Source organism: Populus nigra, chromosome 3, assembly GCF_951802175.1.
Source record: "Populus nigra chromosome 3, ddPopNigr1.1, whole genome shotgun sequence".
In the NCBI taxonomy this organism is placed as follows: domain Eukaryota; kingdom Viridiplantae; phylum Streptophyta; class Magnoliopsida; order Malpighiales; family Salicaceae; genus Populus; species Populus nigra.
In genome coordinates this window covers 22,932,190-22,947,819 of record NC_084854.1, presented here as the reverse complement: position 1 = coordinate 22,947,819, position 15,630 = coordinate 22,932,190, and the positions used below count along the sequence as shown (strand labels likewise).

At 33.1% G+C, this 15,630-nt stretch overlaps 2 protein-coding genes across 8 annotated transcripts; one reads left to right on the top strand and one right to left on the bottom strand.

Annotated features, from left to right (window-relative positions):
• Positions 1-3,619: 3,619 nt before the first annotated feature.
• Positions 3,620-8,246, bottom strand: LOC133688722 (protein cornichon homolog 1-like). Of its 4 annotated transcripts, none has more exons than XM_062108308.1 (5): positions 7,993-8,242; positions 7,484-7,665; positions 5,909-6,031; positions 4,178-4,271; positions 3,620-3,844 (listed from the first exon to the last, which is right to left on the bottom strand). In XM_062108308.1, the coding sequence occupies exons 1-4, from the start codon at positions 8,065-8,067 to the stop codon at positions 4,208-4,210; spliced, it is 444 nt and encodes a 147-aa protein (XP_061964292.1). In that variant the 5' UTR covers positions 8,068-8,242; the 3' UTR covers positions 3,620-3,844; positions 4,178-4,207. The 4 variants fall into 4 exon arrangements, with proteins under 4 accessions (XP_061964292.1, XP_061964290.1, XP_061964291.1 ...); XM_062108306.1 differs by lacking the exon at positions 3,620-3,844 and adding an exon at positions 3,917-4,036; XM_062108307.1 differs by lacking the exon at positions 3,620-3,844 and adding an exon at positions 3,917-4,032.
• Positions 8,247-10,238: 1,992 nt separating this feature from the next.
• On the top strand, positions 10,239-13,976 carry LOC133689807 (OVARIAN TUMOR DOMAIN-containing deubiquitinating enzyme 4-like). Of its 4 annotated transcripts, XM_062109862.1 has the most exons (7): positions 10,252-10,662; positions 12,036-12,149; positions 12,255-12,347; positions 12,436-12,557; positions 12,892-12,932; positions 13,338-13,436; positions 13,677-13,976. In XM_062109862.1, exons 2-7 carry the CDS (start codon positions 12,098-12,100, stop codon positions 13,834-13,836), a joined length of 567 nt encoding a protein of 188 aa, XP_061965846.1. In that variant the 5' UTR covers positions 10,252-10,662; positions 12,036-12,097; the 3' UTR covers positions 13,837-13,976. The 4 variants fall into 4 exon arrangements, with proteins under 4 accessions (XP_061965843.1, XP_061965845.1, XP_061965846.1 ...); XM_062109859.1 differs by having other exon boundaries at positions 10,239-10,662; positions 11,742-12,347; XM_062109861.1 differs by having other exon boundaries at positions 10,248-10,662; positions 12,036-12,347.
• The last annotated feature ends 1,654 nt before the right edge of the window (positions 13,977-15,630 follow it).

Below are 15,630 nucleotides of genomic sequence, written 5' to 3'. Positions count from 1 at the left end.
AATGTGACTAATTTATCTTGCTATACTGTTTTTGTGAACCCAACAAAATAGAAAAGGATGTGAGAATGTGAGGTTGGCAGCGGTGGTTATGGACATACGGTGGTATATGTGGAGGTGAAGGAAGAGATTATGGCAGCGGAAACATTGATGGTGAGGGTAGAAGGAAATAATGCGGCTTTAACCGTCGATATTCTGTGAGTGTGCTCAACAGTGAAAGGGAATGGTGCTTACTGCTTAGCATTGCTCATGGTTGGTGGTGATTGCCAGCGCATATATATGCTTTTGGTGTTGATGGTATATACTTTTGTTAATTTATTAGAAAATAATATAAATTATATTTTGATTTTTTATCTAATAGTTTAAGTTATTGAGTTGAATTAATTTTTTGATATTGTATCATAACTTTGATGACCAAACGGACACGAGTTTGAATCTCATTATTCCTATCTATTTGATTAAAATTAAGCACAAGATAGTGTGAGCCTCTGCAAGTTTCAAGTTCAAAGGGCTTTCACTTAAGGGGGTATGTTAGAGGATAATATAAATCATAACTTGAAACCTCACCTAACAACTTAAGCTATTGAATTGATTCTTTAACATAATTTAATAATTATTGGATTTATGCATCATTTTTTGTATATCAAAACTAAATCCATTCCTAATTAGGTTTTTTAAGTCATCAACAACTTAACTTTTGATTATTGTTCTTTTCAGAAGAAATCATCGATGAATGAAAAAATCATCGATAATATTTGGGAGGTTTATGAAAACTTTTGATTAAATTGAAATTTTCAATTTGACATTACAGAAAAAAATATTAATATTTAATTGTCCATTAAAAAAGTCTTTGGTAAAAATCTCTCAAATTAAAAGATCAAAATCTCTAAAATCAGAACACACAGGCACGTTTCTCTTCTTCTTTCTTCTTCTAAAGCTTCTTCTCTCCTCCCAATCTTTATAATAAACTCAAATTCAAATCCCAAATAGGTTAATAAATTAAAAACTTATACTTGTTGTCCAAGCTTGTGCTCGAGCCAAACGCACATAAGGGTTAAACTTATACTCCTTTGTTTAGACTCATTTATGATCCTATAACTTTTTACTATACAAATTATAAGATAATCTTTTTTTTTTAATTTCTATATATGGGATAAAATGTTTTGAGTTTCACAAAAAAAAAAATCAAATAAGACTTCCTTGAAATTAATTTTTTATTTATTCATAATTTATTTTAATCATGTTAATAAAATTAAATTGAAGACAAAGTTAGTTTTAACCTTAAAAGAAGTGGAATCCACTTTAATTTTAATATGAAATGCACCCATTGGCCATGGGTTTAAAACGATTTTCTTTTAACAAGCTTAACAACATCGATCGACCTCAATATTTTTCACAATTAAGAGTTAAAAGAGGTGGGAGTGTGAAGTTTATATATGGTGCAATACGAGAAATCAACATCAAGTGATGAAAGGTTATGTCTCTAATGATAGTAACAACTAATCTTCGCAGATTATATCTTTGGATAGGGTTCCTCCTCATGAATAATGATTAGGACACCACTGTAAATCTTCACATTTTGTTGGGTGGAACCAACTAATTATAAATTCGTACTTGATATTATTTTGGGGGCAAATAATTGTAATCCGAGCATTTCCATAGGTTTCAACATCAAGTCCTTGACGAGGTGAAGCAATATCCAACTTCTTCTTCTTCTTCTTCTTCTTTAATGAATAAATCATTGACTCATTGGCACGTGATTCGCTGAGATATTATTTATGCTCGAATTTCATAACTAGATCATGAAGCTGTGGACGAGGACAACGTTTTAGCAACACGCTGTAATCTTTAAATGCAAGATACCACAATTTTCACGACAAGATGCTGCGTGTGACATGAGAGCAGAGCCTGTGGTGAAACCTTGAGCAAAGAAGACATTTTCCCAAACAGCAAAAAACAGAAGGAAATTATTGGGCTCCACCCACTGGTTTCCAGTTTCCCACAAAGCCCTTAAAATTAATTATCACAGATAAGGCTGGTACATTGGATGGTCGGATCTTGTTCCCATGATTGGCCCGCTTTGAAAGTAACTTATCTGGAATAAGACCCAGTGGTTGTAGCTCAAACAGAGCTTAATCATGCTAGGCCCGCGAGGAAGACAACGGCATCAAGTCTAGGGCCTGAAAATTACCCAACATGCCACTAAAGGTCACGAACCAATTGTTCTGTGATGTTTTGGTGTGGGGTCAACCCATCAAGGTGGTTAAAATCTCCGCATCGGGACGAGGACCCGACTGAGAAAGGGAAGAAAATGGCCCCGTGGGCCTTCATAATGTTCTCATATGGGCCCAATCATCAATTATCAGTATCTATTTTGCTGTATAAAGGGCAAGCAGCTGTCAAGCTGCCTACAGTATGTCGGGGATAGAACGCTTATGGAAGTAAAGTGGACCCGTGACGCCAGGGTCAGTTTCAGACCCACCTTACATGCAGTTAAAAATTTAAAAAATAAATAAATAAATTAGGATTGTTTTTTTTTTTTAATTGGAATAGCAAATTAAAGAATTGACAGAACAGCATAATTAAAAAAAAAAGTTAAATAAAACTATTTAAAACTGTCGCAATTCAAAAATATAATATTTTATAGATGCCGCCATGGTTAAACGTGAAAATTTATCTTATACAACTTCCACTGTCAAGATTTAAAATTACAGTATTTAATGAAATTAAACCTCAGCCTCCCTTCTCCCTCGACAATTTTCAACCTGTAAGATTCAGAATTGCAATATTTATTTAATATTGCGTCTCTCAATCATAACTTTTTTATATCTCAATCACAACTTTTTTTATATGTTGCATTCTGCAACCACAAGTACAATTTGCCAAAAGATTTTATTTGACAGCTGTGTTATTTCTTTAAAATTTTTGTGCTAATAACCAAAATTTTACTGCGTTTTTAATAGCCTCTAGCTCACAGCATCCTAAGCCTGGGATTGAGGGTTGAAACCAGTAACCTCGACTATCTAGCTAGACTTCTTTCACTTCAAAGACAGACTCCAAAATCCTCAAATTTAATATATAGATTAGAAAGGAGCTTCAATTTCAAAATCAAGACTCCAGTACTAGTCCCTCGAGCTGGGCTCCATACAGCCTGAACAAAATCGACTCAAACTTGAAGCTCCACTTGGGTTCGACTAGTTTGCTAGCTGGAGCTTTAAGTTCAACTTAGAGTTATAACTATAAGCTCACACCATGGCAATCGAACCCATTTCAGCTCAAACTTGTTCGGCAAACAACTTGTGCTGGCCTAAAGATGACTGTTACTAAGGAGTAAAGCCCTATTTGTGGTAAGACTTCAGGGAGCAGCTCTAATTTTCATATCACTCTTTAGGCATTGAGATCTCGAATCAATTAATGCCCCACCTAACCATACAAATAATTTATTCTCCTGTACGCACCATACCGATATAGGGAAATTTATTCTCCTGTATGCACCATACAGATGTAAAGATGTGTTCCTAAAAAGGTGACTTCCTCTAGATTACCGCATGAGCTAGCTCGAGAATACTCTTTACCTTAAAAAAGAAAAGAAGAAGAAAGAAAGAAAGAATGACTTGAAACATGCAAGTGAATGATAGGAAAGGTTTTATATCGTAATCATGATTTTAGGCTTGGCCCCAACAACATATTTCAACATATCATATGTACTATGTAGCTGAGCCAAATTGGTAGAGACAGTAAAGGCAAATATAATTTAAAATTTTCACCGCCTACCTAATTCATACACATTTGACTCCCACAACGGCAGCAAAGGGACTGCACACTATCTGTATGTTCGTGCAGGGAACTGTGAAAAATCCACATGTATATTAATCTGATAAAAGACATTTAAGGAAGGTATTCGATCAAGAAAGACAGAGAACTCAAATGCAGGTCATTATATACTTGAAAACTAAGCAACATGTCCATCATTGTTGGCTGATGCCTGTTCATTCCTTTTCTTTTTTTTGTGATAGGTTGACACCTTCGTGGGAACTACCTAATTGTAAAGTTCAGCTTAAAATGAATCAATAAGCATATTACATGTTACAACTAACCACATTGAAAACAGTTAGATGTTCCTTTTAACATGAAGATTTCCTTGTTTTTTGTATGGATCAGAGATGTAAAACCCACTTACAATGTTCAGCTAAAACCCTTCAAGTACTAATCAAAATGAATCTATGTCATCATCGTCATCATTTAGTATATGGTTGACAGCGAACAACACAACCCTGCAAGAAGAATTTATTGTAAGCATAGGGGGGAGAGAGCCCAAGGTCCTTCAGAAAGGCAGAGAACTACAGTCCATGGTTAAATGGACACAAAATAGTACCCCCCACCCCTTCACAAAGGAAAAGCCCTCCCACAGAATCCATGTGAAATTCAAAATAATCAGCAAATATCTTGGAACCTAAAGCAAGTAAAAGAGAACCTTGCAAACATGTTTACTAAGACAAAAAAAAAAATGGAACTGTAGTGAAAGAGAGAACACCCTCTTATTCAAACATAACATGCCAGCTCAGATGCACGCTACACCCCCAAGATGGATCCTGGAGGCCGTATGTAACACCCTCAAATAAGGTATCATATTAGAAGGCTTCACGCAAAATTTCAGAATTTTTTGATAACCCAATCAAGAGTTACGAATTTTTTTGTTTTACATAAAACTAGTCAATTTATGATTTTTCATCCAGAGGTTTTACACCGTATCATATCCTGATTGGCCCTGTTGTACTCACCTTTAAATCCTACACCTTGCAAATACCCCCTCCCTCCTTAAACCTCACCAGAACATGAGGCTTACGCCCTGTTGCTACAAGTTAAGCCACGTCAGACACGAGCAATTTTGAGTTCCTTAATATCGAGTATCTGAATCTGAATGTTTTCAATATTCTTAGATATTCTAAAAAGTTTGGTAATAGGTAAACCTTTCCAATACATAAAACCTTTGAACATGGTCAGATCCACAACACTCATAGCATTTCACAATGACTGATCAGACCCACTCACATAGATACTCTTGCCAAACGAGGACTCAAAACCACAGCATGGTTCATAAATGCCACTTGTAATGGTTTTTTAAATATTCTGATGTGAGGTTAAAATACTCCTTTTTAATCATGTCATTTATTATTATACAACCATGGTTATCTAGTGAAAAATCAAAGCCAAAAACAGATTACCATCAAATGCATATTACATACCCCGAACATGCTTATGTCCTCTACTGCATATGAGATGTTTATCAATGTATCAATTACAAAACCGTTGATATACAATCTTAGCCTCTTACCAAAGCATGACCAAGGAGAGCTCAAAGGGAAAAGTCTATATAGCAGCATCAAGTGCCCTGAACTATTATGTCAATGTTTTAACAATGATAGTAAGTGATTTGGCTAAAGTAGGAACTTAAGATTCTTCACAAATGGAACTGCCTTCTTCATTATATATAGTACATTTACTACTGTACATGAGAAAAGCTATTATCAATTTTATGCACAATTGTATGTAAAGTGTAGAAAAAGAAATGGTACAGCAAAAAAATAAGAATAAAACACTTTATGCCAGCATTACTTTTTCTGAAAAAATGCAAAACTACAAAAACATAAACCTGGGAGCACTCATATGATTAATTGCTATCCTATTTCAAAGCACTAAAAAGAATTAACCATCCAAGCATATAATGGTAAGTTTCTACAACTCAAAAAAAGATGAGCGGATATCTAATTCTTCAGAGTTGAATAGTGCTAAGACGCCTGCACCAATTCTATACCCAAACAGAATAAAAAATCTATATCAGACAAAGAAATAAGAGAAATACGTACTTGATGAGAAACTAGGATAGTTATGTACTGAGGTCAGAACAAACCTAAATATAAAAATTGTGAAGAAGATCATGTATACACCAAGCTTGATCATCCTACGCTTCTTGTCAGTGTTGAGATTTCGGAAAACTTCAGTGACATCAATAAGATGTTGCCGTCTAATAAACCTGCAGTATTGTGGGAGAATACATATATTTTACACGCAAGCATGGAGAGCATATACCAAACACATTTGTAATTAATATGGGTAGGAACCTCACTGGGGACCTTTCACTTTCTTTTTGCCAATCATTGCATTTGAACAGCAAGAATCATAATATTTACAAATTTTGACATGACTAAACAAATATAATTGGCTCCACCAAGGATGATATATCAAATTTTTTTGAAATGCACGAGTGGTAACACATCTTTTTTTTTAATGAACAATATTCCCATTGGTTTCTTTTCTAGCAGTAACACATATCATGTTGCTAGATATCTAATGTGCGATCAGAAGACAAAATTGATAATTAAGATTTTTCAAAGCTGGTAATTATTCTTTCAGGAAAAAAAAAACTAGAGAAAGTAGAATGATACGAAAACAATTCTTCTTCTTTTTTACCAATTAATTGAATGCAAATAGGTTGTTCTAATTTTGAAGGAGTCACTATGATGAAATTGGTAGACACACTGCTCTTATAAATCAGTGCTAGAGCACTTCAGGAGGACACATTAAAAAAAAAAGTAGCTGATTCTTTTGAGAGGTTGATGATTCCCTGACGGCAAAGAAGCTTTGCTGTTTTCTCTTAATATTTAAAAAGGTTAAATACAACCATAAAGATTTTGGATAACACACACTGTGATAGTTGGCAAACAGAAAAGGATTAATAGATTTGGAAGAACCAAAATCTTTGATCCAAAGAGCCAGATCTAAGATAAGGACATTTACGAGGCAGAATCAGACGTGCAGAGCGGGTGCAGGGTACAAGAGGACCATCATTTAATCATCATTACCAAACAATCAACAAACTCCGTGTGAAACAATAAAAAAAATGTCTTTGGGGTAATGGTTTATGTTAGGCATCTGGTGATCCAGGAACATGAATTCCTACTACTTGAACAGCGCAAAGCAACAATGAAAATATAGTCGTTACAAATCGCATGTTAAAACTTATGGAAACAGGAAAGGCCTAGCCTTCATTTTACAAGGTTTACTAATTACTAGGAGAAGTTAGGAAATGAAGTTCAAATGCATTATTAAGGGCAAGATGTTATGCCATAGTTCAAATGGCATTTTCAAGTTACATCCTGGGTATAAAAAAAATTTTAAGCTGTTTACTTTTCATCAATATTTTTGGTTTAGTGCATTTGGTATATGTATTATCTACTTTTAAAATTCACCCGCATATCACAGGGAAGCTGCTGCTTCCATAACACATCCCCAAGCAAAGCAAGAGCACATACAAAATTCTTAGTCAGAACAAAGATGAAGCCGTTTGTTGCGGTTTAACAATGCAAAACAAATGCACGTTGATTGAAACATAGAATTGGATAGAATGCGAAAAACAAATGCAACGGAAGAAATATCAGCAGTTTGTTAAGGAAACTACAGAGAGTTTATTGAGAAGTACACTTACAGAATAGCATGATAGCAGGTAAGAGGAATTGCCAACAAAAACAAGATCCAGTGGCCAGTCAAGAGCAAAAGAAGGCTGAGTACAGCTTGCAAAACAAACTCAGGCAGTATCCACCTGTTGATGTTAGCCGTCGCCACGAACGGATCCATTTGGTCAACCTCCAAGTCCGTTAAGCATAAAAGCTAAAAATCTCAAACACGCAAAAAATAAATATAAAAAAAAATCAAACAAGTTCAATAAATAGTACCATTAACATCTAAAAAAGGTAATAAATAAATAATATTAGAGAATACAGAAGTATATAATAATAATAATAATAATAATAATAATTTAAAATTCAAATTGCGCATAATGTATATGAACTTTAGCATCAATAATAATTAATTTTAGCATGAATTTCTGGCTAGATTAATTATAGCGAGCAAATAGAATGGAAAAAAAAAGAGGAAACAAGGAATGAAATAGAGTTAGGGTTTGTTAGAAGGATGCAAGAGGAGTATAGTGAATACCGCGTAGAAGACGATGGCGAGGAGGCCGAAGTTGATGAGTAAACAGAGGATCCAGAAAATCAAATTCAAAATCATTTTTTGCTTCCTTCTTTCTTCCGCACTTTTTAGTGAGTGAGTGAGAGAGTGGCAAAGAATCCGAGAGAGGGAGAGAGAGAGCAGCGTGGGGTTTTGGTTTGATTTTTGTTGTGGGGGACAAATAAAAAAGGCAAGCAAAGGGATGATGGAGGGAGAGTGTAAAGAGAGGGAACTCTGGACAGCGTTTTTCGGTGTCCTAGTTTGGGCTCGATAGTCAATAGTCAGTAGCCAATAACAAAAAGGGTCCCGCTGAATGGGCCGTTTTGGGCCCTAGTGAACTATTTTTCTTGGGTGGGGGGGCCAGTTCACTAATATTGAAGTGATGGCGGAGCCCGTTTTAAATAGTGGGATAAAGCTGCCCTTCGGCCCTTGTTTTTACACGTTACGAAATTATTTTTTCTTGATTCATGTCATCTACTTATCTGCGTATTTAATAGATTTGTACCAGTGATATTTCCCGCAGGTTTTCGCCAGAAGTTTTTTAAAATATTTTTTTATTTAATTATATAATAATAAAAATTAATATTTATAGAAAAAATAACAAATAAACACATAGAGAAGAAATTTTTTTTATCAAATTTTTTTTCTGATTTATGTAGTTTTTTTATAACAAAATGATTTTTTTATCATCAGCATGGTTCATTTAATGAAAATAAGAGAAATTAAAAAACATATCCACAAAATAATATGATAATTTAAAATAAAAAAGGAAAAAAAACATATATTTTTAATCAAAAATCTGTTTTTTTTATTTATGCATTTTTTTTACTTTGATAAAAAAACATTTTATGAAAAATATTGTTTTTAAGTAAAGACTTATTATAATAGTGAAAGAAAAGTTTAATTAAAAAATTAAAAAAAATCATGAATCTATCATTTTCTTGAGTATCTATATGGAAAAAAAAATATTAAGGTTTTAAGAAGATTATATAAAAAAATTTCCATAAAAAAATAAAAATATATATTATTATCGTTAAATATTAATGGGTAAATTATTTTAAAAACTTTGTATATTAGGATAATAAATAATAATTTATAAAATAATCAATAATATAATCATGATAAAACCCTAAACACCTTAAAAAACAATGGCATAATTGATAAATGGCTTAAATATTATTTTAATGAATTGATTTACAAATATTTTTTTATAAAAATATAGTATAAAAATTAAATGAAATAAAATAACAAAAGATGAAATTAAAAAATAAAATAAATCAAGAAATAGATAAAAAAATTAAAAAAAAATTTAAAAGATTAATGATCAACTTAGATATAAAAAAAACCAGACCCTGGTTCAAAATATTTTGTTTTTAATGATAATTTAATCATTTTATCATACTTTTTAAAATATAATTTTTTTTATAAAAAAAACATAGATATTAGTTTAAGATTTTTTTATTTCTAAGTGTAATTCAATCATTTTTACTGCATTTTAAAGAAAGATTGAGTTGATGTCGATCAACCCAATGATGACCATAAATCATGAAAAAATATATATATATTATCCTTGATAGCTAAATCATTGATTTTTATTGAGAAAAATATAAACATATTCCAATCCACGTATATGTATCTATAATAAAACCCTAGTCCCTTTTAGGTTTCTGGTAATATTTAACATGTAATATTTAAATTTGTTCACGTGATATAATTACATCACCACCGTGATTAAAACTACAATCATGATTCGAAAAAGTATTTTCTCAAATAAGTTTTAAAGGAAATATACTTCTAAGCACATTCATAACAATAACGAAATTTCGGCATATGTTCATCTTATAATTTATTTTTTTCTAGCCTCCTTTATTAAATAATTGAAAAAATGTTGCTGGGTTAATTTCTGGCTGATTCTTACTGTTACCAGGGCTTATTAAGCCCAGGTTGTGGAGGTAAATAATGGGAAGTGTGGAAGCCTAATCCTATAAGCCCATAACAGCTATAAAATGCCCATAATATTAAAGCATTGAGGCTGGTCCATTCATTTTTTCTTCAGTTTTTTAAGTTGACCTGCGTCAACTTTGCTGACTCGTGACCTGATCATTGTATCGGGTCATCTCTCCGTCACGAGTAAGAAAAAACAAGAAAAAGTGGCAAGCGTCCAAATCACCAGCAGTCATCAAGAAGGAATCTGCAAGCTCTTGAATGAGATACACGTGTATCAAACACAACCGTACAGCCAGAAAACGGTAACTAGCATTCCAAGTTTAAAACTAAGACAAACGACCTGTCGTTAACCATGTGAACCAGAACGAAAGCAAAGCTGTGGGGCAGCTTGCCTTGTGGTTCACCGAACCAGAAAAAATGGTCAGCTAATTGAACAATACAAAAACCAAACCACAAGCATTGAAGGAGCTACAGAACATCCACTGGGAAGTTTCTTTTCTGTAGCATGTTGTTTTCTTGGTTAAAGCAAGTATGCATAATTCTCTGCTTAAAAACCCTTCTCTCCTTACTTTTATGATCCCTTATTTCCTCTAAAATTCACACCCAAAATATAGCCTTTTTGTTGCTTTCTTTCTGGGTTTTGTTTGACTTGTGAGATACTGTTCCCATTTCCCAAATCCATTAGCTGTTGTTGGATCACTTCTTGAGGTTTTATTTCTCGCCTTTTCTCTTCTACATTTCTCTATAATTGTTTCTAATCATGTTGGTTTTTTTCCCTGTTCTGGCAAATTTGACAAAAGGAGCTTTCAACTGTCCAGCAACCCTTTTTTTCTTTTCTTGAAGGGTGAAAATTATAAGAATTTTTACATACTACTCTACAAAAAGAAATGATTTTTATTTTTTCTATTTGGTGCTCATGTTAATTAAAATGGCACACAAGAATGGTGAGTCTTTGAGGCTTGTTGACTAGACCGTAGCGTAGTTGATGATCTTGATAGAAAAGAAGGATTCTTGGCAAGACAGATTCTGGGTTTAATTTAGAAGAGAGTGAAGGGAATGTGGAAATTGAGGATTTCTTATTTGTTAATTTGAGCCTGAGCAGTTATATAAACTTTGAGGGTATTGTGAATATTGAGGAAAAATGATCTTACATTAGGCTTTGATAAGCTAGTTGTTTTATAAATTTAAATTGTTTGTTGAAATTGAAGTGACTCTAAGAAAGTGAGGGCGAGACCAAATTTTGTTCTTTTTGTTAGTTGTGCAACTTGACATTTGAATGGTTGTTTTGTACTATGAGCTTTGTGTTTCTGCTTCTATATCCTTTACTGAAGTGTTATTATTGATTTGTTTAACTGAAGGGATTAGTTATATTGCTATAGAGTAGATTAAGGAAGAAAACCAGGGCTGTATCAGATTACATGATAATTCAAACTGTCTTGTGTTTTCTTAGTTTCGTCGGTGTAGTTAGGATTTACTTTTCAGGGGGCATAATGAGACTGTAGTGCAAAAAGTCGATAACTCTAAAATGAGTTCAGGTCCAGGTATCAAGTTGAGAACTTGTCGAATCCAAAGCCCTGATCCAATCCATGAGATCTGATAAGTGAACTTTTGAGTATACAGGAATATATAGGCTCGTATTGTGTTATATGTTATATAACACAATACGTGTGTTTTTCGTACGGGAGGGAAAGGGTGAATTATGTGTATAGCCCTCTACATAGGTCTTCATTTAGGAGATTCCTGTTACTAGTTGGCAACTTATACTATTTGCATTGAGGTGTTTCCAGGCAATGCCAGCATGATTGTTTGCTCTGCTATCAAAACATGTGTGAAGAATGTTGTCCACCTGAGTGGCCGTGTTCAACAAATGGGCAGCACTATTTTGAATGTGGTGTCTAGAGGACAATCCACTTCCCGCTGTTTTTCTTTGTACCCTAGTCATTCCAGATCAAATTATTCTCGTTTGTCTGTCTCAAAGACATTCTCTTGTCCATCAATTAGCTTTCACACGTTGCATAGAAACTGTTTTGGATCCGACTCAATCAAGCAAAGGTATAATTTGCTATCATTAACTGTAAAAGGTGTAGTTAATTCCAGAGGTCCTCTGAAGAGACAATTCAATATTTCATTGCCAAGCCAAAACATGGCTCTGAGGTTTTCAGTTTCGAAACGAGGACTGCTCGCCAAAATCAAGGGTAATGTGGGATCTGTTTCTTGGTCACAAAGACATACCACCACTGGTATATTTTTTGGTCTTCTGGTTTGTTATTCAAGTTCTGAGCCAACACATGCTGAATCAGCTACTCGGAAGAACAAAGAAGAGGACATTTGCAATTCATCAGATATTAAATTCTCACATGGGAAGGAAGTCTACACTGACTATTCCATTATTGGTGAGCATCAATTTATTGTACAGGTCGTTAGTGGTGCATGCACATATCATTAGTTGTGACTTGAAGTGTCAATGTCCGCTCTGTGCAGGAGTACCAGGAGATGGTAGATGTTTGTTCCGTTCGGTGGCTCATGGGGCTTGTTTACGGTTTGGGAAACGAGCTCCAAGTGAAAGCCTTCAGAGAGAATTAGCAGATGACTTGCGTTCTAAAGTATTTTTCTTATGTTTTTTCATCTTGATAATGAGAAGTGCTACATTTTGTTTCGGCAAAAAGCATAACTTCCTGTTGCCTCATCACCTTCTATCATTTTATGAATTTGCCTTTTTCTCTTGATCGTCTTTTTGCGTATATTGTGCTATTAAGAGAAAAATCAACATTTCTCTTATAAACTGCGAAGTGATAACAATTTGTTTAACAAAAGAAAAACTCCATGATATTAGCCATTACCCTATCATATTCATAAATTCTCCATCCAGGGCATGTTAATTGCAATATTTTATATTTATAGGACTCCTGATTTGTGATCTTTTGTTAAATTGGCCAGGTTGCTGATGAGTTTATCAAGAGAAGGGAAGATACAGAATGGTGAGAATTTTTGGCTATACGCCATTTTTTTCACTATATTTATAGCAATAATGGATGCTATATAAGGGGACAAACAATATCCAATTTGTGTGATATTACAGAACCACTGTAATAGAAACTAAAAGAAAGAAAGAAGTTGGGTTCATGTTGGCAAACCATGAAAACTGGTTTCAGATGTATTGATGCAACTTTGCTGTCAATGTTTTCAATGGTTCAATCACGCCCATTAATTTTTCCCACATACTTTTTCAAGCAGTTCATGCCTTTGTAAAGTAAATCGAGTTTACATGGGATCTGAACTACTTGCACTATTCCTCAGGGCATATGATATCACAGTGAAGAAATATACCTCCAATGGTAAAGTTTTATGTATAAATTTGTTTGACAACTCCATGATTCCAACAGGTTTATAGAAGGCAATTTTGACACCTATGTGTCACAAATGAGGAAGCCACACGTGTGGGGTGGTGAGCCTGAGTTGTTAATGGCTTCACATGTTCTCAAGTAAGGACCTCTCTCTCGATGTGTTCATCTCTTATCAGGAAAAACAGAAGCTGTGCATGGGGAAGAAAAGTATGTGCACATGCAGTCTTTGAAAATTGTAGCAATTTGCATGCGGCAAACGCGTTTGCGCACATACAACTTAGCATATGATTTTCATTTACTTGTCTTCAACTTTTGAGAAAAAGAGAGAGGAAGATTCATTGAGGGTTAATATTGATGGAAGCCATAAAATAACTGCAGGATGCCAATCACTGTGTACATGCACGACAAGAATGCCAGGGGCTTGATATCCATTGCAGAGTATGGTCAGGAGTATGGGGTGGAAAATCCAATTAGAGTTATATATAATGGATTTGGTCATTATGATGCCTTGCAATTTTCCTGGAACCAGAGGCGGTAAATCAAAACTTTAGCTGTGCTTTTTAACTGAAACTGGAAAGAAAATCATGATATATGAATGCAATTGTATCGTTTTATGTTATGTTGCGTACTGTAGTAATTTTCTTAACAGATTAAATTCTCTGTTTTAAATTTTTTGAAGTGATCCCTTGAGCGTAAATTGGAGTGGGAAATAATTCTCTTGTCTAACTGTTACTATAGTAATGGTAGTTTTTTTAGTTGTGATTAAAAAAAATAAGGATTAAATTTAAAAATAATATATATATATATATATATATATATATAAATTGGAATTGAATATCTAAATTAAGAAGAAATAATTTTTTTATAAATTAGGTCAATGTTATAAAGGCTAATGGAATCTAAACCATTTCTTGTTTTGCTCAAATTTCTACAAAGTATAAATATGAAAAAAACAACATGAATATAAATCATATATATTAGTGATGAATCTAATTTTAAAAAAATTAATATTATTATTAATGAAAATAGTAATAATAATTTTTAACATTATTATTAATATCATTGTTATTGAAAATAGTAATGAAGAGAAGCTTTTTATAATTGGATGATTTAATTAATTAAATTGAACAATATTCAATTTGATTTAATGACTTTTCAAAAACGGAACGGAACAGGTGGAATGAAACCGGAACGTTTCAAAGGATATTTAACAAAAAAATGCAAAACAGATCGAGATTTAAAATAATATAAAATTTATTTTATTTTTTAAATTAATATGAAATATTTCAGCCATTATGAAAGAGAATTTACAACCTTTCTCATCAGCCATGCCAAATATTATTTGACTGAGGGATTTTACTACTGTAATAAACATCAAAATACGTTCAGAGCTACAGTAAAGATACTATTTAAACCTCCATCAATTTTAGTGTATTTGCTCAGAGGTGTACTTCACGGTATTCATTGCTCACTAGTGTAATGCCTTGTGGGCAGTGTCCGTCAGAACTTAAAGGACACTTTTCATCATGAGGGTGTTTGAAATCGTGGTTAACCTAGAGTTTTGTAAGTTTTTAATTTTTTTATTATATTTTTAAATTATTTTAATTTATTAAATTTATTATATAATCTTTTGTCCAACCAGGCCTGGCCCTGGCTAGTTGACACCTACACAAGTCGGGACCCCAAATGGGTGACCACGTAAAACCAGAAAGATGGACTTTCTAGGGCACCTGTCCATTTCTTCTTTGTTGAAGTCTGGACATTTGTTCTGGTGCTCCATTTTCTAGCAGAAACGAACTCATGCTGGCTTTTATGCTCGGTTTTTTTTTTTACTATTAAATAATAATATAAATTATATATTATAATATTATTTAATAGTTTAAATTATTAAATTAAAATAATTTTTTATATAGTATCATAGTGTTAATGACTAAGAGATCATGGGTTTGAATTTTACCACCTTATTTATTTGATAAAAAGCAAGCACAAGATAATGTAGACTTATACAAGTTTCAAGTTTAAAAAACTTTTATTTAAGAAGGTGTATTAGAGAATAATATAAATTATATTTTAAAATCTTAACTAACCATTTAAATTATTGAATAAATGTGAATTTTTCAAGAAAAAAATTAGGATAATTAATTTGAAATGTTAGTTGTTAAGTCCGCATCTCGTTCTTGGCCTGTTGTGATCACACAAATGGTTTTTTTTAGCTTCCAGTGGCCAATAATCTATATGATTTACGCTAGGGTTCAACCAAGGCTGAGCGAGCATGTTCTCTGCAAAGAATTAAGTAAAGATTGGAGGATTACAAAATTCTACTTTTTTTCCG